Source organism: Recurvomyces mirabilis (genome assembly GCF_035927965.1).
Source record: "Recurvomyces mirabilis strain CCFEE 5264 chromosome Unknown scaffold_14, whole genome shotgun sequence".
Classification (NCBI taxonomy): domain Eukaryota; kingdom Fungi; phylum Ascomycota; class Dothideomycetes; order Mycosphaerellales; family Teratosphaeriaceae; genus Recurvomyces; species Recurvomyces mirabilis.
In genome coordinates this window covers 274125-300158 of record NW_027041948.1, presented here as the reverse complement: position 1 = coordinate 300158, position 26034 = coordinate 274125, and the positions used below count along the sequence as shown (strand labels likewise).

The window sequence follows — 26034 nt, the reverse complement described above, 5'->3', positions numbered from 1 at the left end:
GATCTATAGCCACTATGTCTGACCGCGCAGCCGCCCCGACTCTCTCGAACCCACTGCCCGAAGCCGCGCAACCGCAGAACCAAGCACAGAACGCTTCCTCGACTTCCTCGGCAGCATCAAATGTAGCAGTGCAGCAGAGCGACAATGTTGCTCACGCGCTTGCTGGAGCAGGAGGCGGGCTATTGTCCATGGCATTGACGTACGACCACCGATGATCTTCGCAAGCATTCAGACGAAAGACTGAGCAACACAGATACCCATTGATCACACTGTCCACAAGAGCACAGATCGAGAGGAAGAAGGCGAAGACAGGTACACTGTCCGCCATCAAGCGTATCGTCGACCGCGAGGGTATCGCAGGACTCTATGCCGGCCTGGACAGTGCATTGTTTGGGATCACGATTACGAACTTCGTGTACTACTACTGTAAGAAGGAGATCGCGGGCTCCCGCCTATTAAACTGTTATTTCGAGGTGCAGCTGACACTAGCCCAGGGTACGAATTCTCTCGCGACTTCTTTCAACGCACAACCAAGAAGACCCGCCTCAGCGCCCTGGAATCCATGGCCGCTGGTGCCCTCGCGGGAAGTGCCACAGTCCTCCTCACGAACCCGATCTGGGTCGTAAATACCCGCATGACGACACGCAAACAACAAGAAGAAGCGAACGATCCTTCCCTTCCCACGGCCGAGAACAGTGACGCCGCGACACAGACCAAAGCGAACAGTCCAAGCACGATCTCGACCTTCCTCAAGATCATCCGGGAGGATGGATTCACTCGTCTCTTTGCTGGTGTGCTGCCAGCCTTGGTGCTGGTGATCAACCCAATCTTACAGTATACTATCTTCGAGCAGCTGAAGCAGGTCTTGGAGAAACGACGAAAAGTCACTGCACGTGATAGCTTCTTGCTAGGAGCTCTTGGCAAGTTGGCTGCTACAACCATTACTTACCCGTATATCACTGTCAAGTCCCGTGCGCATGTGGCGACAGGTGCAGGGAGTAAGGAGGGCATGACTGCTAGCTTGAGGAGGATTGTGCGCGAGGAGGGTGTCGGTGGCCTGTATGGCGGTACGTAGTACTGCATCTTCAGGGATCTTGTCTTCTTGCTGACTGGGCTCTTAGGTATTGCTGCGAAGGCTACGCAATCTGTGTTAACCGCGGCATTCTTGTTCGCGTTCAAGGATGTGCTATACGACGCGACTATCAAGGCTCGGCGAAGGGTTGCCCAGAAGGTCTGATCGGACTCCAGGACAATGGCAGTCACCTCCTTGGCGAACGTCAGACCCTTAAAAGCCCTTTCGTGATCAACAGGCGCCGTTATCGCCGTACTCTATGAGCTTCGGTATGTTGCAAAAGTGCCGGACATGACCACGATGGTAATGACTTGAAGTCATCCGGGCGACTCAGTCACTATATGTACCATCTCATCTGTGAGTCTTGACAATTGGAAAACACATGTTTGTAAAGTACTACTTCGACCATAAGAAAAATCCATTGATACCAAAATTCTCGTTTGTGACATCTCGCCACAACCCGTCCGCCTTGCTATTATCCCTACCATATATGCTGTAATCTGGCCTTGACAGTCGTATGTATCCATGTCCCGCATCAACACCGGCAGTCATTCGGTGACCGCCGAAAACCTCGTTTTTTGTTCGCACCTGCCATTGGCTGCACATGAACGTTGAAGTTTTGGCTCAAAGGTGGGCTGGAGGAACAAGGTTTGGACAAAGCAATGGCTCTAGCTACCATTGCTCGCTGAAAAGCTCTGCAGTCGTCTGGTCGTGTGTTATGTTGGTATCGATAAGATACGATTGAAGAAGAAGAAGTCATTCATTATGCGGTACGGACGAACACTAGAACGAGCCATCTATCCTCCCTGGCGAGAGAACTACATCGATTACACCAAACTTAAGAAGCTGTTGCGGGAGGACGAGTCCGCTCCGAGCTCTCCCTCGACCGAGTCCCCGGAGGATAATTGGACGGATGACGATGAGAGCAAGTTTGTTGATGAGTTGGTGAACGTGCAGTTGGAGAAGGTGCATGACTTCCACCGGGATACCTATGAGAAATTGAGGGACCGCACGGCGAAATGTGAGGCCAGACTTGATACTGTTGCTGTAGCCCAGAATGGGGAGGAGGAGGCACAGGATAGGACGAAGAGTACTGAGGCTACAGATGCCACCGATGCTAGCGATGCGAAGCCCAATGGTGAGTCAAACGGCAATGGCAAGAAGCCTGTGCCCAGCGAATCGGACAAGCAGGAGACCTTGAAGGAAGTGCTAGCCGAGCTTGACCAGATCACGAAGGAGACCAACGAGCTTGAAAAGTACAGCCGCATCAACTACTCGGGCTTCCTGAAGGCCGCCAAGAAGCACGACCGCAAGCGTGGTACATCTTACCGCGTACGGCCATTACTGCAGGTGCGACTCTCGGCACTGCCGTTCAACCAGGAGGACTATGGCCCGCTATTGTACCGTCTCAGCGCCATGTACAGCTTCGTCAGGCAGCACTTGGAAGGTGCGGAGAATCGCGGTATCAGTGTGAGTGAGGCGGTAGAGGATAAGAAGGAATATATCAGCCACAAATTCTGGGTACACCCCGACAACATGCTTGAGGTCAAGACGATGATCCTTCGTCGCCTGCCAGTCTTGGTGTATAACCCGCAGACGTCCAAGATCGCAGAAGGCAACCAGCCAGACCCGTCTATGACTAGCATCTACTTCGACAGCCCTGCCTTCTCTCTCTACAGTAATAAGGTCGACAACAATGAGGCTTCCTCTCTACGTCTACGATGGTTTGGCCAGCTTGCCGAGAAGCCACAGATCTGGGTCGAAAAGAAGACTGTAAAGAACGAGACGAGCAGCGAGCAGCAGTTCACAACCAAGGAGAAGTACATTCAACACTTCATCAAAGGTGAGGATCATATGGAGAAACAGATCAAAAAGCTAGAGGATCGTGCTGGCGTCGACAGTGCCGAGGCCAAGAACCTCAAGTCTTCTGTTGAGGAGGTTCAAACATTCATCAAGGAGCACAACCTACAACCTGTACTCCGTGCAAACTACACCCGCACCGCTTTTCAGATCCCTGGCGATGATCGTGTACGCATCAGTCTCGACACCGACCTTGCCTTTATCCGCGAAGATGCCATTGATGACCGACCTTGCCGCGATCCGGAGAGCTGGCACCGTACCGACATAGACAACCAGCAGATGGAGTATCCTTTCTCCGCCATTCGCAAGGGCGAGGTCAACCGCTTCCCATACGCACTTCTCGAGATTAAGGTCCGCAATAGTGGCAAGCGCAAAGAATGGATCCAAGATATCATGCACAGCCACTTGGTCAAAGAAGCACCACGCTTCAGCAAATTCGTACATGGAGTGTCGATTCTCTTCGAAGACTACGTCAACACGTTCCCCTTCTGGCTACCACAACTCGAGACCGATATTCGACGCGACCCGCAAGAAGCTTTCGAGGAAGAACAAGCCAAGCGACAAAAGCAAATCGACGACGACTTCGCAGTAGGCAGCTTATTGAAGAGCAGACCCAGCATGAGCACCTTCAGTCCTGGCAAGCAAACCCGCAAAGACATCATCAGCCCCGTCGGCTCGCCGGCTATGGCCGGCAAAGCCAACACCGGTACCTCTGCCGCCGAGACCCGCATGTCCAAACTCGGCAACATAGCCAACATGGAACCCACCCAAGTCAACGACACGGCCGGTGAAGCCGACGATGACGAAACAGGCACCACCAGAATCGGCAACGAGCGCAGCGTCACTGTCCCCGGTGGTCTCAAAGGCCTCTTTCCCTCCTTCTCAACAAGCAAATATGCCGCTTCTCGACGCACCGCGAAACTACCACCCGGTGTCAGTAAACCTGAGAGCTGGATCAAGGACGCTGGGCCTGTAAAAGTGGAGGCGAAGGTTTGGCTGGCAAATCAGAGGACTTTTATCAAGTGGCAGCATGTTTCTGTTCTGCTCGCCTCGCTCAGCTTGGGCTTATTCAATGCGGCGGGCAAAGACAATTCGATTGCACGTGGGTTGGCGGTGGTGTATACGATTGTTGCTGTTTTGGCGGCAGCGTGGGGTTATGGGATCTACATGTGGCGGGTCTCGCTCATTCGGGGGAGGAGTGGCAAGGACTTCGATGCTGTTACTGGGCCGGTTGTGGTTTGTATTGGGCTGATCGTTGCGTTGGTGTTGAATTTTGGGTTCAAGGTACGTTATGCTATGCCCTTGAGGGGTGGGTACTATACTGACATCTTTTCGCAGTATCAAGCTGTTCGGCAAGATTGGAATCGGGAGCAAGATATGGTGATGTTCAATCAGACTTTGGCACATTGGGGTGACTTGTGAGATGGAGCGTGTGATTCTCAGTGCGTATCTGGTGGAAGGCTGAGTCTGTAAATGTACTTGTACAGGGCCGGATACTTCGATTTCAGCCCTCGGAGGATGTCTATATTTGTTTGTTGTAGATGGTCGATAACATGTATCATCCTTACATCCTACCGAGACTGCAATTAGAAGTTCAGTATGCACCGGGCACACGAAGCCTAAAATCTTGGCCGATGTATACGCCTTACGAGTTGCTTGGCTCCCAAATCTATACATAAATGTAGGGAGTGTCGAAAGTGTCTGGTATATATTACTCCAGGTGTCGCGCCAAGCCGGATCGTGAAACTTGGGTGGCTTTCTCGCTTCTCGATTCTGGACTTCAGATTTGGGACTTCACTCCCTGTTGCAGATCAATTCGATGAGTTGACCGCTGCCACGCGAAGTTTATGGCTGTCCCAGTCTGGTATCGAAGTAGCGGCTGCATGGGCTTTTGGGATTCCGTGGTGAGATGTGATCCTATACTCTTCGCTGTGCTGAACGAGAATCAGGTCGCTCAATGTGCCGGACTTCAACAGTCATCAAAGTGGTACGGCATTGATGCTTAAGGACCTTATCGAGCAGCTCAGTGGACCCAGACTAACTCGCTACGTTGCTGACGATGCTAGATCGGGCGCCGACGCTGAAGTCGTCCCGTTCCCATGAAGCGCTTACTATACCATACCTGAAACGCACCGACGATGTGGCGCCGTTGAACATACCAAGCCGGAACACAAGCGATCGTTCATCAGACAACTCTATCGTTGTCATTTCCTCAGGACCCAGCAATGGAGAAATAGGACCCATTCTCGCCTGTCCGTGTCGCATCTAGATAGTCTGCTGCTAGGCGCTGGCTTGAGATCCGAATATAAACAAGGCTTCACCTCTTGGATGGGACATTCTTTTTGGACATCATCTACTTCCACATCTTTCTCTACAGCTTGCAGCGCGACGCTCCTTTGGTCCGGAACCGTCTTTGTATCCAGGTGATACTGTCCACTCGTTTCCTACGAACCATACATATCTTCACAGCCCAACCAATCAAACATCTTCCGACCTTTCAAGCAAGAATGTCTATCCTTCAGACTGCTGCCCTCGTGGGCTCTCTCGTCGCCACCGTTGCTGCGCACGGTCGTGTTACTGGTGCTGTTGTCGGCGGTACATACTTCGCTGGCTACGACCCATCGAGTGTCTACTCTCAAAGCCCGCCGTCCACCATTGGCTGGGCCGCAAGCAATCTCGACAACGGCTTCGTAGCCCCAGATGCCTACGGTAGCCCGGATATCATCTGCCATAAGAATGCGACCGTCGGCAAGATCTCTGCACCCGTGGCCGCTGGCCAGAACGTGACCCTTCAGTGGAGCACCTGGCCATCGTCTCACCACGGCCCAGTCATCAACTACCTTGCCAAGGTCGGTGGTGACTTCGCCTCGGTCGACAAGACCGCGCTTGAGTGGGTCAAGTTCGACGCTTCGGGGCTACTCGACGACAGCGCTGTCCCAGGTACATGGGCCTCTGACGAGCTCATCGCCAACAACAACAGCTGGACACTCACCATCCCCTCCAGCATCGCACCAGGCAACTATGTCCTGCGTCACGAGATAATCGCTCTCCACTCGGCCGGTAACTCGGACGGTGCTCAGAACTACCCTCAGTGCATCAACCTTGCCATCACTGGCTCAGGCTCTGCCGCTCCTAGCGGTACTCTCGGTGAGAAGCTTTACTCCGAGACTGATCCTGGCATCTTGATCAGCATCTACTCCGCTATTGCTTCTTACACCATACCTGGCCCTGCTCTGTGGACAGGAGGGTCTACGGGCTCTGCTCCAGCTAGCAGCGCAGCGTCCTCGAAGCCTGCCACCAGCGCTGCATCCTCTACACCAGCCTCCTCCACACCAGCATCGTCTGCACCAGCTTCGTCCGCCCCAGCATCGAGCATCGCCACCTCCACTTCGGCTGTCTCGACCAAGGCTGTCATCGCAACAACCTCCAGCGTAGCCGTCGCGCCCACATCCGCCGCAGGCAGTGGCTGCACTCAAACCATCACTCGTACTCGCTCAACCTCCGCCGCCTCTTCCTCAGTTGCTGAGCCCGTCTCCAACGTCCTCTCCACTTCCACTTCCGCCAGCTCGAGCGTAGCGGCACCAGTCAGCGCCTCCAGCTCTATGGCCCCGACCACGCACACTATCTCTAGCTACGGCTCCGGCGCGTCGAGCACCGCCGCCACTTCGAGCTACCTCCCTCCCATCGCCACGATCGTCAGCAACCTCCCTTCTAGCGTGCTGACCAAGACCATCTCCTCTACTGCTGTACCCACTCCGACTGGTGGTGCGACCACCCTTCCCATGCCCAGCAAGCCTCTGCCCCCTGGCTGGACCCTCGAGGATCTGCTCCAGTGGGTCGACTACCTCGTCCACCAGGCCGAGGAGTCTTCTTAGATGCCTTGTGTCGGGTTCAAATTCATGATTTGAGGGTTTAGCAGGCTACTTTGGCCATTTTCTTGCTTTGGATGTACAGGTCTACTGGTTAGGTCTGTGTACTTTATGTATGAGTTCGTATGCTTCGTCGTACGCTGTATAGTTTGAGAGAAACGATTTTGCCTTACATATGCTTTTCAGTCTACTATTGCCTGCGCGATGTGCTCTTCCTCGTACGAGACCCTTCATGTAGCTAGAAGGTCTGCGGTTCTGCACTGTTCAGTTTCATATCGAAAGATGGCGTTGTTTGGCAGACAGACTGCCATAGTCTTGCATCATGGCAATGCGTGAGGTCCTCGAGGGCGCCTTTGTTGTATCATAAGTATATTCCAAGAAGCATGAGGCAGAAATAGCTGTCACGGAGGTTAATAGAGATGCCGACAATGAGATAGCGAAAACGTTATCAGCATTCATAATTACTACTACGAAGTATCGTCTCATATTTCATCTGGGTATCATGCTTTCAACACACCGAACGCCACATCAGAGCCTCTCCTTGTAGTCTCCATGGCATCCCCGACATCCTTGAGCTCTCTCATAACGTTAGGGCCCTTCACGACCGAAATCGCGCGAATCGCCCTAGCTGAGATCAACAGCCTGAAATCTAATCGTAGCATCTGCGCGCCATGTATGCTCCAGCTCCTGCGGTCCATCCTTAGTCTCATTCAACCCTTGTGTAGTCCATCCTCTTATATCAATATTTCCCGCTCGGAGTGACACGACCGTCCATACTACCTCTGCCTCCTCGCCTGACGCAATAGGTTGCACAACCTTGATACGATCGCCTCCGATAGCTAGCGCTTGCGGATCAGAGCTCTTCAGCAGCTCGACTCTAGCGTAAACTGTATCCGAATCTCTGTTCGTGTTATTCACCAACGTAAAGTGGACCTTCACCTCGCTGCCCACCGCGATCTTATCGTGATGGAATAGGCTCGGGTCTTTGAACTCGCAGCGTGCCTCGAGGCGGAAGTAGAAGTTGCATACTGTCTCGAGCTGATCGCGTGTTAGAGCCAAAGCTTGCATGGTCGCGCGTCCATAACGGCTAACACCCGCGACTGTTCCGAGGACTTCTGTCCACTGCACGACCACATTTCGATACAACGACTTGCGTGCATCATCGAGGGAGATGTCGCTGATCTTTGTGGGTAAGAAGGCGCGGCTGATGCAGATCGAGACTTTGAAAGTCAGTCCAGGCAGGATTAGCACATCACTCGGCAGGGCCTTGTTGTCGCCACAAGCAAGCGGATCAAGGAGCTTGATCGTAAAGGACAGAGGGGACGTGTGGTTATTGACCACATCAAAAGAGAGGTGGAAGGTCTTGTCGTCGGCACTCGAAATCTCCGCATTTCCGAGCGACAGTGCCGGATTGAGTGTGACATGGACGGGCACGGACATCATACGCGCGAACCCAGAAGCGTTCTCGGCCGCAGCAGGACGATAGAGGATCTCGAGCTTCGGTTCGGTCTTGAGCTGGCGACCAACGGCCGTGGTTTGCAGCTGGATCTGGCTCTGCGGCGCCATCGAGCATACCTCGCCACCTAAAACCCCTGGATCGACGTTACCGCGGAGGGCCTGAATGCCCGATACCCATAAGAGACCCTGTTGGTCTTTGACTGAGATGATCGTGGCAGAGACTTCGGAGGAATTGGTAATGACCATCCCACCTTGCCTGATCTCGCCTTCCAGTAGACAAAGCGTATACCCGTCTACACCTCCATAAAAGAGGATCGGCATGGTCGGGATTGCGAAGGATGGGAATGTGGACTTTTGTGGCGGATTGGCAGGAGTGTTCGGAGCGAGAGCAGCAACGCCTTGCTCCTTGACTTCATTGTTCAGTTCTGGAGTCCACGGCTGCTCGTAGATGTCGAAGTAACGTTTCTGACACCTGGCGATTTTAATATGACAGCCTACAATGATGAAGTCGCCAGCTATGGAGGGCCAAACCATGAGAGCAAGCTTCTGTACACGCATCGGTTCTATTGCCGTAGCATTGAAGCGTAAGGTCTCAAGCTTCATGTTCTCGGGGCCAGTAACGGCCACTTCCACGAACTCGACAACGATGGGTATTTGTAGGGTATTCTGGAGCTTCAAATACAACTCTTGTGGCTCGCGAATCACGAAAATTTGTTTGGAGCGGCCCGCTATAAGGCTTCGTCTGGCATTCGGATCGTAGAGGAGCGGATTCCGGCCTTGCGGTGTATTGCCGGAGGAGGTCGTGTCTGCCGCTGAGAGTGGGAGGAGGGCGTGAGCACTGTCCGGAGGATTGAAGACGACGCCGCGTACGAGGAAATCATCCCAGAAATGTGCTTCGGATTGTGATAGGTCGAGTTGCTTCAGGAAGGCGGTTGAACGAGACAGTGTGCTTGAGAGAATGACTTGTTCATCGCGGGAGAGGGCGATAGTAGACGGACCATTCTCAGATCCTGTGGCTCCTGTTGATGTGCTGGCGGACAGGATGCTTGCCGTTGCCATTATCACGCCGCGGAGATCCGTCGAGGCCTCGCAGTACTCGGCAATCGTCTCGAGTACTTTCAGCTTGAGCAGATCGTTGCCACAGCCGGTGACCTTTCGGCCCTCCGTCGTGGACAACTCAATGCCGTATGTACTGGCGATGACGCCGATTATATCGTCTAGATGGTCACTTCCGGCTGCAGGACCCAGTATGCCGTCAAAAATCGTCTGGTCTGTGGTCAGGCTGGTAGCTGGATGGATGCCAGCCTCTGCTGCGCCAAGTCTACGAGCCTGGTTGAGCGCTTTCGTGAGGTTTTCGATGATCTCTTTCAATACGAAAACCTTCTTACGCTGGAATCCCAGATTGGACAGGACGGCATATATGCCGGACAAGAGCGTTATATGCTCCGCAGGAAGAATCGTCTGCTCCTCAGTAGGACGAGCGGCAACAAGCATCTCAGCAACATCAACTTTGTTCATACCACTCGCGGGTGCCACAATAGCTGTTGTCCCGGACACGGCGTTGGAGATATCGTAGACTATGGCGTGAAGGCTGTTCTTGTCCAACTCGAGATTGGCGGCATATAGGATGGCTAGCAGGCCACAGAAGCGTATTCTTGTTTCGGCCGCTACGGCAAACGGTAGCATATCGCCCTCCATACTATCGAAAAGGTGCAGGATCGTCTTGAGAAGGCCTGGGATTGAAGCAGCGAGGTGCGTAGGACTGCGGTCCGAGTATGGGGAGCAGAGGGCTGGGATGACGAATTCGAGGCCAAAGTGTGCCATGAGAAGCATGCACACCATCATCGCCTCCAGGCCTTTTGCGTGCCATGCGTTGTCCAAAAGTTTGCGTACAGTGGTGGTGTTCTCGGAGAGTATGCGAAGCGCTTCGGCCCACTGTCCAGCCATCATATATATCTGGCCGAGGACGATGCCGACTTTGGCTTTCTTGAGGTCTCTCACCTTGTTGGCCGACATCGTAGGTGTCGCGACGCGTTCTTGGCTGTCTGCTCTACCTCCCTGCTTGCTAGTTCGACTGTCAGATCTTGCGAGAGCGCTGATACTGCTGTTGGCACCGCGGATCATATCGAATGATGTTGGCGGTGGTGGCGGCGAGCCAATATTGCGTGGTGGCGGTCGCGCTGAGGCGGAAGCGTCGTCGCTGCCAATGGGACTGGATATCTCGGTAGGCTCTGTCGCTGTTGGTGTAGCTGAACCGGAGCCGGAGAGAGGTCTGCTATCGTTGCTCCGTATGGATTCAGTGCGCTGCGATGCTCTTGCGCTCTGTCCTGGTGTCGCAATAGTAGGAGAAGCTTGCGTAGCCTTGGCGTAGATTGAGAAATTAGTCAGGAAACGTGCCGCAACATCACCCATGGCATCTTTAAGGGCTAGTCCCCCCTCCTCATCCCCAGCTTTGGCCACCCGGGTGACATTGTCCATGGCCGTAGCCATCGAGCCCTCTGCAGTTGGCAGAACAAGCACATGGCGATGTATCACTCGCGGGTGGTGTTCTCGGAGATGCTCCACTGCTTGGACAAGCTCTTTCCCCTGATCCTCCTGCTCTTTACTGAGCCCATCTGCTATACCGAGGACTAGAAGAGTCTCGCGGAAGTGCTCAAAGGGCGATAGTTGCTGTTCCTGCTCGCTGCACGGAGAAGTGTTATAAGAAAGGAGAAGGCTGCCATTGTGATACTGCTTCGGCGACAGTATACTGTGCTCCTCCTCTGCACTATCAATATCACCTAGCCTAAGAATGGACGCATTTGCATTCAGGGCTTTTCGTATCTGTTGAAAGCGCACTGTCTCAATGCTGCCGACAGGGACGATTTGAACACGTATTGTCGCCGGCGCAACCGCTGAGAAGCGACCCATGGTCTTCTAGCATTTGCATGACAGCATGACAGCACTATAGTCGTCGTCGCGGAAGTCGAGGTCGCCCGACGAGGTCGAGGATGCTTGGCGGTTTACGGTGCTGTGCTACTAAGCAACGGGACGAGCTCCCCCGGCTATGGCGCAAAAGCAATGGAACGGGCACACACGGCTCCACGCAGGAACGCTGTCAGGGTCTTTCCATCGACCAAACACGTAAGACACGATGGCGAAAAGGATAGGGCCGGAGAAGAAAGGACATCTCTTACAATTGCTGTCGATTCTTCGCATTCCTCTCTACCAGATGCAATTCCCAAGCTGCCACAGACAGGCAAAGCTCGAGATGCAGACAGTCTCGGTAGTGTCGAACCATACTGTAGACATCCCACGTGGAGAACTCTGATCCACAAACCCACAGGAAAGGTTCGGATCTTCGCCCCATCCATACACCGTTATTTTTTGCAAACGCTTGCTCCTCTAACAGCTTACTAGCTTTCTCCGCCCATCAGTCTTTTTGACGATACAGTTTTCTTCTTCCCTTATGTTATCGACATCATTCGAAGGTACAATCGTCGCGTGAGGCGGCTGGAAACGAATATTCGGTACCTGCAGGGCGTCTGCATTCGAGCGTGGGGTGAGGAGAAAGTGGCTTTTGGCTTGCAGCCCGACTCGACATTCAATCATCATCATCATGCTGGAGGCACGGTAGACTGCTTGATCGTTCAGCTGCGTACGATATGTGCGTTACGTAGAACGACTTCTACCTCGCGTGCATTATTTGGGGGACAGCGTCGGGTTTATATGGACGCGCAAGATGGCGCTTTTTCTCCGGAGCAGAGGCCGACCTCTGCGTTCTCTGGGGGCCTGCCGTCGATGGCATCGTCGAGGTATGTACCAAGTTCTTTCTACCTCCTCCAACTCAACCGCCCTCCTGCAGTACGCAATCCTCGTTGCGCGTGACGTAGTACAATACTGGTGAGGTTGGCATCATCGCAATAGAGGGTTCTATTGTCGGGCTGTTGAGGCTTGGTGGAATTACCCGATTGTGCACTACCTGCACAATAGAATTGTGATTTAATGATAGCTTGGAAGAACCGCGAACTTCACAAACTGCTGCCTTGTACATTTGCTGACGTTCACAGCCTCATCGATCATTTCCTCCTCGCTGATGACCAAAGCCAAACATCCGACGGCGTATACGGAAGCATGGAGATTGCTCGCAGCATCGAAACGATCGATGGGAATGGCATTGAGCCATACGAAACTACCATCTGCGAACGATTGATCAACGAATTGGTCTCGTACAGTCTCCACAACACTGGCAGCGTCAACGAAGTGCCGTCTTCGCCGCCAGCAGCCCCACACAGTGACCTCGCGACAACGACACAGACCGCCAGCAGCGCGATCAAGCGATTTGCGAAGTGGTTTGCGCCGGCTCCACTGGCCGACCTTCTTGACGCTGCTCTCCTTGCCGCGACCTCATCACAATCCTCCACCGTGCTTTACGCCACCTTGAATCTCATCGACACAGTCGCTACATACACGTTCATCCATCCAGACAGCTTGCGACCAGTGGCAAAGTTTCTCTCTCAAGCCTACTACAACACTTACAGGAGGAATAGAACACAGAAAGTGGCATTCAAGGCACGAGATGTGACGTTGGCCATACTAAAATCTCACCTGGGTCCTCAGCTCGACGACGCTCTTTGCGACGCAATGGGCGGCAATCTCCAGCAGAAGGAGGGTTTCGCTACTACCGCAGGCGCCCTTAGACTGTTATCAAAGCGACTACGATTCGACGAACCTGACCTGCCGCCTGTCGACCTGGTCGAGGTTCTCCATCGTATTCGCTTCCTTGCAGCCACGACTCTGGCCGATCAACATATCATGGAGCATATATTACACTTCTTGACAAGGATCTTTAAGGATGACAAGTACATCCCACAGATCCAACAGGATGCTTGCTGGGACTATATCCTTGATATCTTGTTGGCTAGCTGTAATGCGTCGGTAGGCTCAACGACATCGGAACTCTTCGAAAGGCTTGCGTTGCACCTTTCATCGATCGAGCCGAGATTACAGCTCCGTTTGGCATGGATGTACGTCCAGATGGGCCGTCCACTGCACCAAACCCTGTCATACGAGCTCAGGACCAGCTTCTGCAAGCCTCCAGAAGACGAACAGGAATGGAACATGAAGCACAGGGATATGGTCAAGCTTTGTGTCAACGCACCATACTTGGATGATGTTCGAGCACTGGTGAATCGGAGTGTTCTTATGCATCAACTGCAGAGCTCATCAGAGCACCCGGCGGTATCTGCTATCGCCAGGAATTTCGTCTCGCATATCGCGGATCCAGACACAATTCCCGCTGCCAAAGCGTTATTGGTCAAGGCACTCGTCGACATGTTCACATCTAGCGCCATGACTCCAGACACCCGTGAAGCTACACAGCCTCTGTTTGATGCACTTTGTACGGCGTCTGGCTTAACCACCGAGGCGGCCACGTTCCTCTTCCGTATTAGAGCCGATGTCAAAGGACACATCTTCATAAGTCCAGAAGACACGGAGCACAGATTCCTTGGCATCGTGGAGACCACGCCGGATCTCTCGAAATGGCTCCATGTCATCACCGCTGTCCTGCGCAATGGTGCTGCTTCCTGGGAAGTATATGATATCTTTCTCCACGAAACAAAGCGCCTACTGGCGAACCACACCATGTTCCATGAGCAATTACCATGTGTACGACAGCTGCAGGAAGTCGTGACCGACAAGATCAAGCATGGAGGACTTGTCGAGCCGCCACTGTACACCGGTTTGACGAAAGCGTATGTGGTCGCTGAGCTTGTGCAAATCTTGGCGGCATCGATGAGCTACCATCGTAAGCTTACGAAGGATGAGATCACAGACATTGTGGCGACTTTCAACTCAACAGCTGGCCAGCAGGACTACATCGTGAGCATCGAGTGCATACATGCGCTGACGATCTGTTGCTATGAAGTGCCAGACATCATGAGCAGATACATGGATGATGTGGTCGACAAAATGTCCCGTATGGTTACGCGCAGGTATCTGGCCATCCATGTTTTGCAGTTTCTAGCTGGACTCTCCCGCCTACCAGACTTATGTAGCGGTCTTCACGAGACAGACTACAAGAAAATCTTCGCGGTGTGCTATAGCTATCTGCAGTCCACACGAGGCGAGTCCACGGTGGCAGAAAGGAAGCGAACGCCGACCAGCGAGCAGAGCTCTGCGACACAGCGGAACGAGGAGGCTTTACCAGAGTACGTCTACGCACTTGCATACCACGTCGTCACGTTCTGGTACATGACCTTGAGACGGGATCATCGGGAAGCGTTGAAGCCATACATCACTAGCTGTCTCACATACGAAGTAGATGGCGAGGAGGCCATCGAAGATCAAGGAATGGTCACAGTCGACCTCATGGATCGTGTCGATGCTGACGATGGCTCGCCCGACTGCCAGGAGGATGAAGTGTTCACATCTCTGGACGGTCGCTTAATTCAGCGCCACCGGCTAGTCGGCATGCTGCTGGTATCTACCAAGACCTCACTACGTACTGGACGGACGCTCGTAACCGTACGTCGCCCGTCAGGCACGTCTCAGCGTCTTCTGCAGCAAGGGAAAGCCAGTGTGACAGTTGAGGATGATAGCAACTACCTCACTGTTCTGCCTGACGACATTTTGGGCAATACCTATGGTACGATCACGATACCGAAGCCTTCGTCGAGCCTGGGTTCGCTCGAGATACTGACCCTACCAGAAGACGATGCTGTTCGTCGTGCTATTGAGTCGCTAGATCGGACTTCCGCGCTCGATTCACACAAAGCTGGTGTAGTCTACATTGGCGAGTCACAGATCACAGACCATCGCATCTTCCGCAACATCGCAGGATCACCTGACTATAGAGAATTTCTAAACGACCTAGGCGACCTCGAGACTCTCAAGGGCGCCACTTTCAATACCCAGGGTCTGGACCGTGCCAATGACACAGACGGCGAGCACACCATGGTGTGGCATAATGATGTGACAGAGATGGTGTTCCACATTGTCACACTCATGCCCAACTCCCCCAATGACAACGAGAACACGGCGCGCAAGAAGCGCCACATAGGCAACGACCATGTGAATATCATATTCAACAACTCAGGCCGTGCACACGACTACAACACCTTGTACAATCTCTTTCCAGGCCAGCTCACCTATGTCTACATCGTCATCACGCCTTCGGCTCGTACCACCTTCGTGCAAACCCGTACCGAGAATCTTACCACCGACAAGACCGATCGCTTCTACTCTGTCCGTGTAGTCACCAGACCCGATTACCCGAACATCTCTTCTGCAGCGGATGAAAAAGTCGTGTCTGGAGCCTCCTTGGCTGGTATGGTGAGGAATCTGGCGTTGAACGAATGTATCATGAGTCTGATGTGGACGAGGCGAGATGAGAAGGCCGAGTATCCTTCCTCGTGGAGGAGTCGGCTACATCAGCTGAGGAGATTGGGTGAAAGGTACAGGAAATCTTGTTAATGATCACCGGTTAGGTAAAGCGACAGGCATTGGGCCATGGCTTAACGGGTAGTGGACGAGACGCAAGATACCCACACAAAAGTTTTGTTTTTCTGAGAAATTCATCGTATATAGCTAGTAAGTAACCCTCGAAAGGGTCGATATCTACTGGCTAGATAGGACGCAGACCATCTTCCAGGTTGTAGCTCGGAAGTAGCAGCAAACGAATTCATGCTTCGAGCCACAAATTTGTCTCGGGATGCTGCCACACCACGTACAAGCTTATTTTGACGACTGTGCATTTTGTATCTGCCCATGAAACAGTGAACGCATCGGAATTAGTCAATTATTACTCTTACATTGTCCTAGGTGCTGCGAGATACCAGCGGAGTCGTCAAGTCGTAATCTAGTCTACATTCTCGTGCTCGCTAGGCACGACATCTACGCTAATGCAGCAAAACTCTTCGCGCCGGGCGTGGTGATCATGATCTCTTCAATTTTTTTATTCGCCGGACATTCTCAAGCAATCATCTTATCCCACTCTCCGGCAACGTCACAACTGGAGGAAGTGTGTGGATCAACGCACCAGGTGGACCAGTTCCGGCACTCAGAGGTGACAGAGTGGTATGCACAGCGTGAGAAGCAGGTGGCATAGACCGAGCGCTGTCTGCTCGATGCCTGATGGAAGAAGAGGTGTTCGGAAGAGAGTCGTCACTGTTGCGACGGAGACGTGCTTGAGCTGGAAACATAGGTTGTTGGACTGGTCGTGGCAGTTGCGGAGGTGGATGACTATAAGCGTGGCTATGACTCTGTGTGTACGTGGCTGAGGGTGCTGGTAGGGTGTTAGAAGGTGGTGATCTGCTGATACGTGGCTCTGTGGCAGGAGTCGGTTGTGAAGTCGGCTGGGCGCCACTCGCCAGATGAAAGACTGGCACATTCGCACGCTGCGCCATTTCGACTTCGCCGATCTGCCAGTGCATAGCTTCTGCCGCTCGCCATGGTAGTTGCATCTCCTTTGCAATCTTTTCCCACATGTCCTTCTTGAACCTACTGCTGGTCAGTCAATCTATGTCTCTATCGTGTTCGACGCTTTCATACATACCTCTCATACAAACGTGCAAGCTTGTTCTTCTTCTCCTCGTCCCACTCTGATCTACGTTCGAGATAGTTCTGGAACCTCAAACGACAGCTGATGGCACTGCGCCCTGGCAGATGCTTCGAGATATCTTCCCACTTCATGCCATTCCCTCGCAATTCCGTGATCGAAACATCTTCGTCGACAGTCCACTTTGACTGCTTCTTCTTGGCAGGTGACTCAGCGGGGTGTGGTGGAGCGAGACGCTTATTGCTTGGCCCGGGATGTGGCAGCGAGATTGGCGGCGGCAAGCGTGGATCCATCATTGCTCCTGGTGGGTAGAAAGGGTACGGATAAGCGCCCATGGGAGGACAGGCTGAGCTAGGCGGAGGGTAGTGTGCGTACTGTGCCATCTGAACCGGAGGGTATGAGAACGGAGGCGCCTGCTGCACTGGTGGCTCGAGAGGAGGGGCAGACAGTGGTGGTCGCGTGACTGCCGACAAGACCGGAGAAGCAGCTGAAGTCTTGGCGGACTCCTCTCCACGAGTCCTGCTCGTTCTGGACGTCTTTGAAGACGAGCTATCGTTACCAGGCGACGACGAAGTGCCCGGCCGCTCGAGCAGCGTTTTAATATCCACTTTGCCGGACTTGCTGGCTTGACTACCAGCGCATGTAGATGGTCGACGTCGAGACCGCACGGTAACTGAAGGTCTGTGGAGCTTATAGCTGTCGAGTGGGATCGTATCGAAAGGATGGTCACTTCCGGTATGGCTCCTCGGTATGGCCAACATGGGTGATTGATCAGGCCAGCAGTGTCGCACCTGTATGGTCGTAGTGACAATTTGTGAGCCGGGTATTATGTACTTGACTGCGATGAGGCTGTGTCCGTTTTTGGAAACTAGGGATAGAGTTTCAGATCATATGGGTAGCGTGCAGCATGCCCAGACGTCCATGGCACGATGTATGCTTCAAATGGTTAATGCTTAAGGTTGTAGGAGACCAGGCTGTCTTGTACTGTGATTGTCTTCTGTGTTTACATAGAGCATTTTCCGTGGTCAACAACAGGCAGGCGAGTGCAATGTCTGTACTCACGTTGCAGAAGAGATGGAAAGACAGACGAAGGCTATGCTGCGCCAGGCGCGGATAGTCAGAGCTCGCGCAGGAACGTATTGGACGTTCCCTACGATCCTCGTACCATGCGGACCAATGACAGTTGGAGCAAGGGGTGAAACGACAGCAGCGTGTGTACCAAGTAAGGGAGGTAGATCAAGAAACGCCACAAACCGCGTCGAATCGAAGCATACAAGCGGCCGTTTTTCAAGTTACCGTACAGCCCGTCGGAAATCGTTGATCGCTGTGTCTAGATTGTGCGCACTACTCTATGCAGGACGATGTAAGTTCAATGCGGGATGACCACTTTCTCCTACAAGAAAACCTTGTCAGCGCAGGGTTGTTTATAGTTAGTTGCAACGCACGGTCGCCGGCACATGTCCACTGACACTGGCATATCGTCCGGAATCGATGTTTGGTACAATGGCATTGTTGCTGACAGGCATCGGGTGTCGAATCGCTGGCGCAATGCCAGGAGCCGCAGCAGGACCTGGCTGGCGATTGTCATTCGAGGACGTCAAGATGGCGGTGTAAACGTGACAGCAGAAGTCGAAGCCACAAGTACGGTCCGGCCGGCAGGCAGCATAATGATCTGACGAACGATGATCTGCGCAGGATTTCAATGCGAAGATGTTGGGCATGAACGTCCAAGTGCCAAAAGCTTCTAAGCGGACTTGCCAGCGTGGCTAGACGTCTCATGCGACCCCACGGACCATTAATATCGTGCGCTCTCGTGGGCTGCTTGACACTGGAATGTGACGTCCTCCCGGAAATGTAGAAATGAGCCACGAGGCGGTGAACTGCGGACATGCTGGGCCGTGCAAGGCTTCCATTTCCATGGAACCTTGTGACACGTCGCAAGTAGTAGAGCAGGTGAGGTGCAAATTAGCCTGCCGAACCTGCGTTGGGGTGAACGCAAGTAGAGTCTGGCCTGTCAACCTGACAAGTCCGGTAACACAGCAGACCACTGCTATGGGTCGGCGAGTCGGCATGCTCTAGCAAAGAACATCTGTGCTCGATCCGCCGACGTCGCGGGTATTCGAGGGTCGAAGTGCGGTCGTCTCAGCAGTGTAGAGTTTCTGACCTGTCGCTATGCACGGGCAGGGATGCGGGAGACTTGACGCAAGTCATTCGTGTGGCTAGCGTTGCAGACAAAGCACAGCCCGCGCCTTCGATCTTGTCCCCGATATCCAATCTGAGACCCGGGCTTGAAGTATGATAGATGGAAGTTGTGATTCAGGCATCGTAAGTCGCAATGATGACCCGCCGACGCTGTCTGGTAACGTTTGTTCTTGTTGGCAGCACGGATCGGCATGATCTTTGGCTAGCTCACTGCCCTCCTCCAACAGAGGCGCTAGAGCGCCCAAGGTCAAGGACTTGTTGACAGCGCGCCACGTCGGCGGCCATGGAGATGAGGCGCAGTGTTCGGAACAAAGATCCTGGACAGGGCTGACGCAATCTAGGACGTGATCGGCGCCGAACTGGTTCGTCACTGAGTCGGGTGCAAGCTTGATGCTGGAGAAATGGCTTGGCAATCAAAGCGGTCAAGCTCGGCGCGTTTCGTACTACAGCCAACAATATTCGAGCTGGAACAACGACAGCATCATCAAAACGATAATTCGAAGCGGCCGCTGCTCGGACACCGACAGGGCTCGGAGACTGTCCTCAATTCTTTGGAATACTTGTGCAACGCTTTTCGGCCCCACCCGGCCAGAGTCCTCTAAGTAGGATAGAAGCTCATTATTGGTCCAGAGGCTTCACCAATGCGTGGTACCGAGCGAACGGATAGTGACCTGACAGGGCCGCCAGAAACTCTTTACTCACATACCAATTCGAGCACCTGACCTCGCATACATGGCAATTAGTGATCATACTATCACCGATTGAGCCTACAACGACGTGAGCATCGCAATTTGAGGTCGCTGAACCGACTTGTGCTTCCACGGGGGATACCAGATTGCTGCAAGGCCGGAAATTACCAAACATGGCCACATCACCAGATATACCACTTCTCATCAGATCGGACAACTCTTCCTCCGAACGACGGATCTCTCCATCATGGACCATCACGCAGCTGAAAGGACGCTTAGAACCGATAACGGGTGTGCCAGCCAGCTGTCAGAAATTGAGCCTGAAGGTGGGATCGCAAGCCTCTCAGCCCATTGAGGCACCCAACGAGGATGCTGTTCAGCTCGCCAATTGGCCATTGCAGACATATGCAGAAATCTACGTAAGTGCACTGGACACCTTTCTCTTCTATCGAATCAGGTTCAGCTCCGTTCTCTGCACACCTTCGAGACCCTTCCTCCCTGCATGGGGTGCTGGCTTGTATGAGACCTCAACGGCCATAAATAGCCAAGACTGCGTAGCCATAAGAGGATTCAATTAGCCGGTCCTCTCATTGCAATGGCTACCGTTTCACGTCTGTCTCTAACACGCTACAATCAGCCAGATGGTGGCTGGCGATGCGAAAACAGCGCTCGTCTTCGTGCTGGAAGGAGGTAGAATGACAACGATTGACAAGATCCAATACAGGTGACAGACACCCGCCCTCCCGGAGCCCGAACAAACTACACAGATGTGTCCGCCGTGCCCAAATATGAAATGAGCACGACAGACTACGAATCCCGTACCGATAGCGTCTTAGCCTGGAAAAAGAACCAGAAGCTTGGACGTTTCGACCCAAACGCCCCGAGCATTGAACAGCAGAAGATCGACGGCACCTACCGTGAAGTTGAGCAACGCAACATCAAGGTCGGTGCGCGATGTCGACTACTTCCGGACGATGATGCGAGAAGAGGTGAGGTCAAATTTATTGGCGATGTGCCGGAGATCACGGGCGTGGTTGGCGCGTGGGTTGGCGTTGGACTTGATGAGCCGACGGGGAAGAATGATGGGGCTGTGAAGGGGACGAGGTATTTCGAGTGTAAGGCTAACTGCGGTGTATTCGTGAGGGCGGAGAGGGTGGAGGTGGGCGACTTCCCGACTGTGGATGAGTTTGCCGATGATGACGAGGAGTTCTGAGCGTGTACGCACAGAGCATTCCGCCGTCGTGAGTGCTGGGCTTTATGGCCATTTGAATTCTGACTGTGGTGCATGAATGCTATCAATTGCCGAAAGGCTTGTACGACAGAGCAGCCTGCGCCTTCGTGGTATCGCAAGTCAACCAAAACGCCATCTCTGATTCAAGGATTCCCATCCAACATGATCTCATTACAGCGCTGCCAAACGCAAGTGCGTGTGCAGCCTAAGCAGCAGTAGTTGACATCGAAGCATCGGCTTCACAACCTTGTGCAAAGAAGATCTTCGCAGTCTTCGTCCGACTCTCGTTCGTGATGGCGTAGTTGTTGCCTAACAAAGCGGTACATGTCAGCACAATGTCTTCGGCACACGCATAACACTACATCAAAACAAAGCACAGGCGGCGGAAACAGGCAAGCCACAGCATCCTTCAGCTAACGCTGTTCCTGCGTCCCGAGATCTCGGTTCGTGCATCGACGAGCAAGCCTGTTACACAGTGAGACCATTGCTGCAGGAACGAGAACCAACGGCAGCGCCACGGCGGAGAAATGTCCCTCGACAGCTCGTGCAGTGCGACTCGGGGTGACAGCACTGGTGTACACACCGCTTCCCAGAAGGCTGGGATGAGGTGGGGGTATCGGAAAGTCGCAGACACATAGCTGCAGCAATGCCATTGTTCTGCATCAACTGCATCGGGTCCAGATTCGAGCGTGGAGGCGGTGTGTTCACCGCTTCTTCGTTGCCTAGTCATCGTGGCATTGTCTCCATCCCAGGGCCAGACCCAGCATTTTTCATATCGTACGAATAGTAGGGAAATCGACAAGCAACGCAGAGCATGACTTACCTCTCGGCACGACCCAAACACCACCCTTCGAGATCGCAAAAGCGTTCACCTCGCCTTGCATCCCCTGCGCACCAATCTCCACCATGACTTTGCCCTCATGCACGAAAAAGCACATTTGCATCTTGCGACTGTTCTTTGCGCGCTTGAAGCCTTCCGGCGGTAGTTCGACGATACCTGAGCCGAAGAAAGGTAGGGTCATGATCTTGGCGTACTTGAATTCGCTGCCGGGTACGTCTCGTGTTATGATTGAGGTCGAGGCGAAGGCGAGATCTGTGGGGCATATGTCAGTGTGCTGAAAGAAGTGGTGTGAAAAGGTACTTGACTTGCCTTCTTTGATGGGGTCACTGGCATTGCCAGACTGTGTCACAGGATCCCAATTCGCCACCGTGCCAGCGATCACGCCCATCTCCTGCTCCCACTCGTCGGCCATGACAGACTCAGTCTCACTGTCCTCATCAATGTCATCAAGTCTCGTCGTGGTCTTTCTATTCTTCTTGCGACTCTTCTTCTTCGGCTTAGGTTTGACGACTTCCTCAGCACGAATGATGCCTTCACACTCGCCGTTTTTCCAGACTCGGGTCTCATTTGCCCAGTACTGGAGTGGCTGAATGATTGGTCGGCCGAAACGCGATGTGCCTGTAGCGTCTTCAAAGGGCGTCGTAGCTCGGAAGTTCAAATTGTTGCTTGGGCCAAGACTCATCCCTCGGCTTCCAGGACGTTTGCTTGGAGATTTGGAAGATGTGCCAGGTACATCGTTGAGCTTGACGGGACTTCCAGGTGGTCTGCTTGGTCGATTTGGATCGCGCTCTTTCAATGCAGCTGCTCTGCTCTTGGTTTTGGACTTCTTCGCTGGTGGCTCAATTGGATCAGCTGGCGCTTCATGCACGCTGTACTGCTCACTCTGTGCCAGTAAGGATGGATCAATACTTCCAGTCTCGCCATCGTCTTGGAGCATCACACTCTCGTCGGACGCATTCCGGCTCTGTTGTGTCTTTGCGACCGGGCTGTCGAAAACCGTGGTACGCCGCCGGCCCGCTTTGTTCACAGATGGCTTAGCATCCTGTCCGCCTTCCATGCTTGCTCGATGGCGCTTTCTGCTTGCTGAGTCCGTGCCACCAGAAAGCGTTCGTTCAGGATTGTCGCTGTGTGAACTGCTTGGTCGTGCCGAAAGTTGTGTGGATGGTGAAGCTTGTCGTGGCAGCTCAGAATCTCCCTCCTCCGGCTGTACAGAATCATCGTCGTCCACAATAGGCTGCCAATCATCTTTATTCTGCTGCACGATCGGGGAGTCGTCCGTAGATATCCACCTTGCAGTCTCCTCGGCTGTCTCAATAGCCTCAGCCACGCTGTTTGACCTCGGGATCCCTCTCATCGCTGGCTCCGGAGAAGCAAAGGGATCCCGACGCGCCATTGACCGCCTCAAGCTCTTCTTTGGCTTGAAGGGGCTCAGAGTCTCGATACTCTTTGCGACTCCAGCCTCACGGAAATTGAGCGTCCTATTCGCGGGCGGCTGTGTACGCGACAATTGCCGTTCTGGCGATGTCGTCCCTTCGCGGTCGCGTGGGATCAGAGGTTTGCCAGTCGTGTGTGGTTGTCGGCCTGTAGACATGCGCTTCGGACTGCCAATATTGGTGTGCTTCGGTGTTGACGCACGTGGTGGAGGGAGTTTGGGCGTTTTGCGCATCTGCAATGCCCGATCGACTTCGGTCGCGGAGGATTCCTGCATATGCATGTCGCTGCCGCTCGTGAGATCGTGATCGCCACTGTGCCGCGGCGATTTGATGGGCGAGTCAAAGATGCCTGATACTGGTTCGAGTCCGTGTTCGTCGCGTACGCCGTTGTCGGGTAGGGTGAGGCCGGTTTTGCTGTGACATGTCAGCTGCCTGTATTTCTGCATACACAATAGATTCGCGGATACCGTCCGACTTTGCCAACTTCGAAATACTGATCTTGCTTCTTCGCTCGCTGCAGTAGTCTTGAGGGAGTCAATGTGATCCTGCCGCCAGTGGGTTTGCCGTTTGTCTCCACCGACGTGCCTTGCGGCGGTCGATTCTCCTTGTCGAGACCCATGATTGCCATGGCTGTGATAGCCGCGCAATGTTACAGGGCGATTGTCGCGTACAGTCGTTAACAATATGCGACGCGATTTAGCGGAAAGCCGTTGTTGGGTGGGAAACAGACCGGTAAACAAAAGAGAGCTCGGGCCATATGCACACAATGGGGCCGATACATCAGCACGTGATTGGTTCTGGATGAGGGCACACGATCAACTGTTGTGCGTATATGATCTACTCTGTATTGTGTACAGAGACGTTTTCTGGCATAGCATCATCGGCCATCGAACATCCCACTACCGTCGGACGAGACATACATAGGAGGGTAGCACAATACTGCAAACGAGTATTCGCCGAGATGTCTTCACCAGCCCTTTATGTGAAGCTCATGTTCCTCTGCAACGCCGCAACCTCTCTCTACGGGGGCTACCAATCGTACATCGCCATAACAAATCTTAAAAAGTACGAGGAGACAAGTAAGAAATTGGCCGAGTGGTCGAACACAGCTGCAGAGCATCTCCAGAAAACGAGGACAACACAGGGAGCGGGAGCTATCGCTGTATGTTCCCTATCAACTTGCATAGTCCGAGCTTGTACTGACGCAGCACCCAGATCATCCTCTCTTTTATTATCTCAACTATCCTCGCAGCCGGCGGCACAGCCCTCCCATTCTGGTTCACTGTAGCTGCCTCTCCTGCTATGCTCGTAGGCGTACTGGGTGCGCGGCAGTATATCAAGGGATACTGGAACCCCAACGACAAAGACTCTGTTGGGACCAGAATCCCGTTGCCCAATATGGAGGGCTACAACGAGGCACAACGGCGGACCGAGGAGGTGCTGAACACGTTGCAGTATCTTGAGTATGGCTGGGTGGCTACGACTTTCATTGCCGGTATGGCCCAGAAGTCGTGAATGTAGAGCAGCATCAACTCTCGGGGTCAGTGCACGCAATGACCCACGCCATTTAGCGCATGTCGATTGAGTCATGGTACAAGAATCGCTGCTGTCTGCCTCATAACCGCAAGATAGGTGGGCGAGAGGTCGATTGATCGCAGCAGCTTGAACCCGGAGAAGGGCAATGACTCTGCCGCTTGCTATGCCAGTAGCTGCTAAGTGTCTGCTGGAGATTGCTGGCGGTTCTCCGCGGAATCGTATCTCACGATCAGAAGACTTCAGCCGCGACTCGCCAGCCAAACCAAGTCGCCATCTCATCCTCCTTCTCATCTCCCGCATCCACAAAGAAGCCGGTCAGCTTCAGATTATCTTGATCATCATCCGGCTCGGCCCAATCACCACGGCAAGGCGCACCTTTGGCCTCCAGCAGCTCCTTTGCGGTACCCCAGCTGAACCGACACTCACTGCCCCAACCAAAGACTGGGTGCATGTTGCCTTTCAGCCAGGTCGTACATCGAGCATCAGACGGGTACCCAGAACCCCACGCCACTTCACCTTTGTGATCAGGCGGAGCGTAGGAGGTGTACAGAACGTCTAGGGCCGCATCTCTCGTCACCTTTGCGCAGACAGAAGCAGCTGAGACGCAAGGGTATAAAGAATCTGCCTTCTTGGCCACAGTGATTGACAAAGAAGGGAAGATACGCTCCAGCTTCTTTTGGTAAGTGGCTGGAGGACCAATAGTATCGATGTACACCTCCCTAACATTCACACCCCGGTCGAGAACCTGCTGGATCAGTTCAATCGTGGCATCCATAGCTTGGGCATTGAGATTGTAAGTTCCATGAGGTATCATTTGAGCAGCAGAAATGTCGCGGGCCGATAGGGACCGGGTAGCCCAGCCCGAGTTGTGGTAAAGATCTGTAGAAGTCGTGCAGATTTTCTGCATGAGATCCGAGCGAACGGCCGGCGTAAGGACTTTAGAGTCGTCAAAGCGGTGCGTCTCTGCGAGTAAGGAGTGGTGGAGCGACAACGGAAGGTAGTATAGTGCGTAGACCATGGGTCCTGCAGCACATTAGCAAGAACTCTCACCATAATAAACCGAGTTTGATCATACCTAATACTGGACCCCGTCCTGCTTCGTCAACCCCCAAGACACATTCTGTGCTTGGGTCTGCTTTTATGACTGGTGGTAATTCGGAGTGGTGAGAGTAGCTTTCGCCTGAAAGCAGGAGGTGTGTGTCGATGGATGGTGCAATGAAGACATTTTGAACGGGAGTCTCGTTCTCGATGTTTTGTGTTTCTGGCTGGTCTTCCATTGTTTCGTCCATGTTCACCATATCTAG

The 26034-nt window shown here is 53.3% G+C and overlaps 10 protein-coding genes across 10 annotated transcripts; 6 read left to right on the top strand and 4 right to left on the bottom strand.

Annotated features, from left to right (window-relative positions):
• Nucleotides 1-14: 14 nt before the first annotated feature.
• On the top strand, nt 15-1237 carry LTS14_005756 (uncharacterized protein; the record flags this gene model as incomplete). Its single annotated transcript, XM_064838454.1, has 4 exons — nt 15-199; nt 254-426; nt 495-1067; nt 1122-1237. 4 exons carry the CDS (start codon nt 15-17, stop codon nt 1235-1237), a joined length of 1047 nt encoding a protein of 348 aa, XP_064693908.1.
• Nucleotides 1238-1837: 600 nt separating this feature from the next.
• Nucleotides 1838-4354, top strand: VTC2 (Phosphate metabolism transcription protein; the record flags this gene model as incomplete). The annotated part of the gene is made up of 2 exons (XM_064838453.1): nt 1838-4216; nt 4271-4354. The coding sequence occupies 2 exons, from the start codon at nt 1838-1840 to the stop codon at nt 4352-4354; spliced, it is 2463 nt and encodes an 820-aa protein (XP_064693907.1).
• A 1085-nt stretch (nt 4355-5439) lies between these two features.
• Nucleotides 5440-6807, top strand: LTS14_005754 (uncharacterized protein; the record flags this gene model as incomplete). The annotated part of the gene is made up of 1 exon (XM_064838452.1): nt 5440-6807. One exon carries the CDS (start codon nt 5440-5442, stop codon nt 6805-6807), a length of 1368 nt encoding a protein of 455 aa, XP_064693906.1.
• A 618-nt stretch (nt 6808-7425) lies between these two features.
• LTS14_005753 (uncharacterized protein) lies at nt 7426-11169 on the bottom strand (the record flags this gene model as incomplete). The annotated part of the gene is made up of 1 exon (XM_064838451.1): nt 7426-11169. The coding sequence occupies one exon, from the start codon at nt 11167-11169 to the stop codon at nt 7426-7428; it is 3744 nt and encodes a 1247-aa protein (XP_064693905.1).
• Nucleotides 11170-12039: 870 nt separating this feature from the next.
• TSC2 (Tuberous sclerosis 2-like protein) lies at nt 12040-15714 on the top strand (the record flags this gene model as incomplete). The annotated part of the gene is made up of 2 exons (XM_064838450.1): nt 12040-12053; nt 12309-15714. 2 exons carry the CDS (start codon nt 12040-12042, stop codon nt 15712-15714), a joined length of 3420 nt encoding a protein of 1139 aa, XP_064693904.1.
• Nucleotides 15715-16220: 506 nt separating this feature from the next.
• On the bottom strand, nt 16221-17559 carry LTS14_005751 (uncharacterized protein; the record flags this gene model as incomplete). Its single annotated transcript, XM_064838449.1, has 2 exons — nt 16221-16740; nt 16796-17559. 2 exons carry the CDS (start codon nt 17557-17559, stop codon nt 16221-16223), a joined length of 1284 nt encoding a protein of 427 aa, XP_064693903.1.
• Nucleotides 17560-19862: 2303 nt separating this feature from the next.
• Nucleotides 19863-20902, top strand: LTS14_005750 (uncharacterized protein; the record flags this gene model as incomplete). The annotated part of the gene is made up of 2 exons (XM_064838448.1): nt 19863-20108; nt 20414-20902. The coding sequence occupies 2 exons, from the start codon at nt 19863-19865 to the stop codon at nt 20900-20902; spliced, it is 735 nt and encodes a 244-aa protein (XP_064693902.1).
• A 223-nt stretch (nt 20903-21125) lies between these two features.
• On the bottom strand, nt 21126-23822 carry MIF2 (mitotic fidelity of chromosome transmission- protein; the record flags this gene model as incomplete). The annotated part of the gene is made up of 3 exons (XM_064838447.1): nt 21126-21229; nt 21744-23608; nt 23662-23822. The coding sequence occupies 3 exons, from the start codon at nt 23820-23822 to the stop codon at nt 21126-21128; spliced, it is 2130 nt and encodes a 709-aa protein (XP_064693901.1).
• Nucleotides 23823-24155: 333 nt separating this feature from the next.
• On the top strand, nt 24156-24709 carry LTS14_005748 (uncharacterized protein; the record flags this gene model as incomplete). The annotated part of the gene is made up of 2 exons (XM_064838446.1): nt 24156-24356; nt 24410-24709. The coding sequence occupies 2 exons, from the start codon at nt 24156-24158 to the stop codon at nt 24707-24709; spliced, it is 501 nt and encodes a 166-aa protein (XP_064693900.1).
• A 250-nt stretch (nt 24710-24959) lies between these two features.
• On the bottom strand, nt 24960-26019 carry LTS14_005747 (uncharacterized protein; the record flags this gene model as incomplete). Its single annotated transcript, XM_064838445.1, has 2 exons — nt 24960-25753; nt 25806-26019. The coding sequence occupies 2 exons, from the start codon at nt 26017-26019 to the stop codon at nt 24960-24962; spliced, it is 1008 nt and encodes a 335-aa protein (XP_064693899.1).
• Nucleotides 26020-26034: the final 15 nt, after the last annotated feature.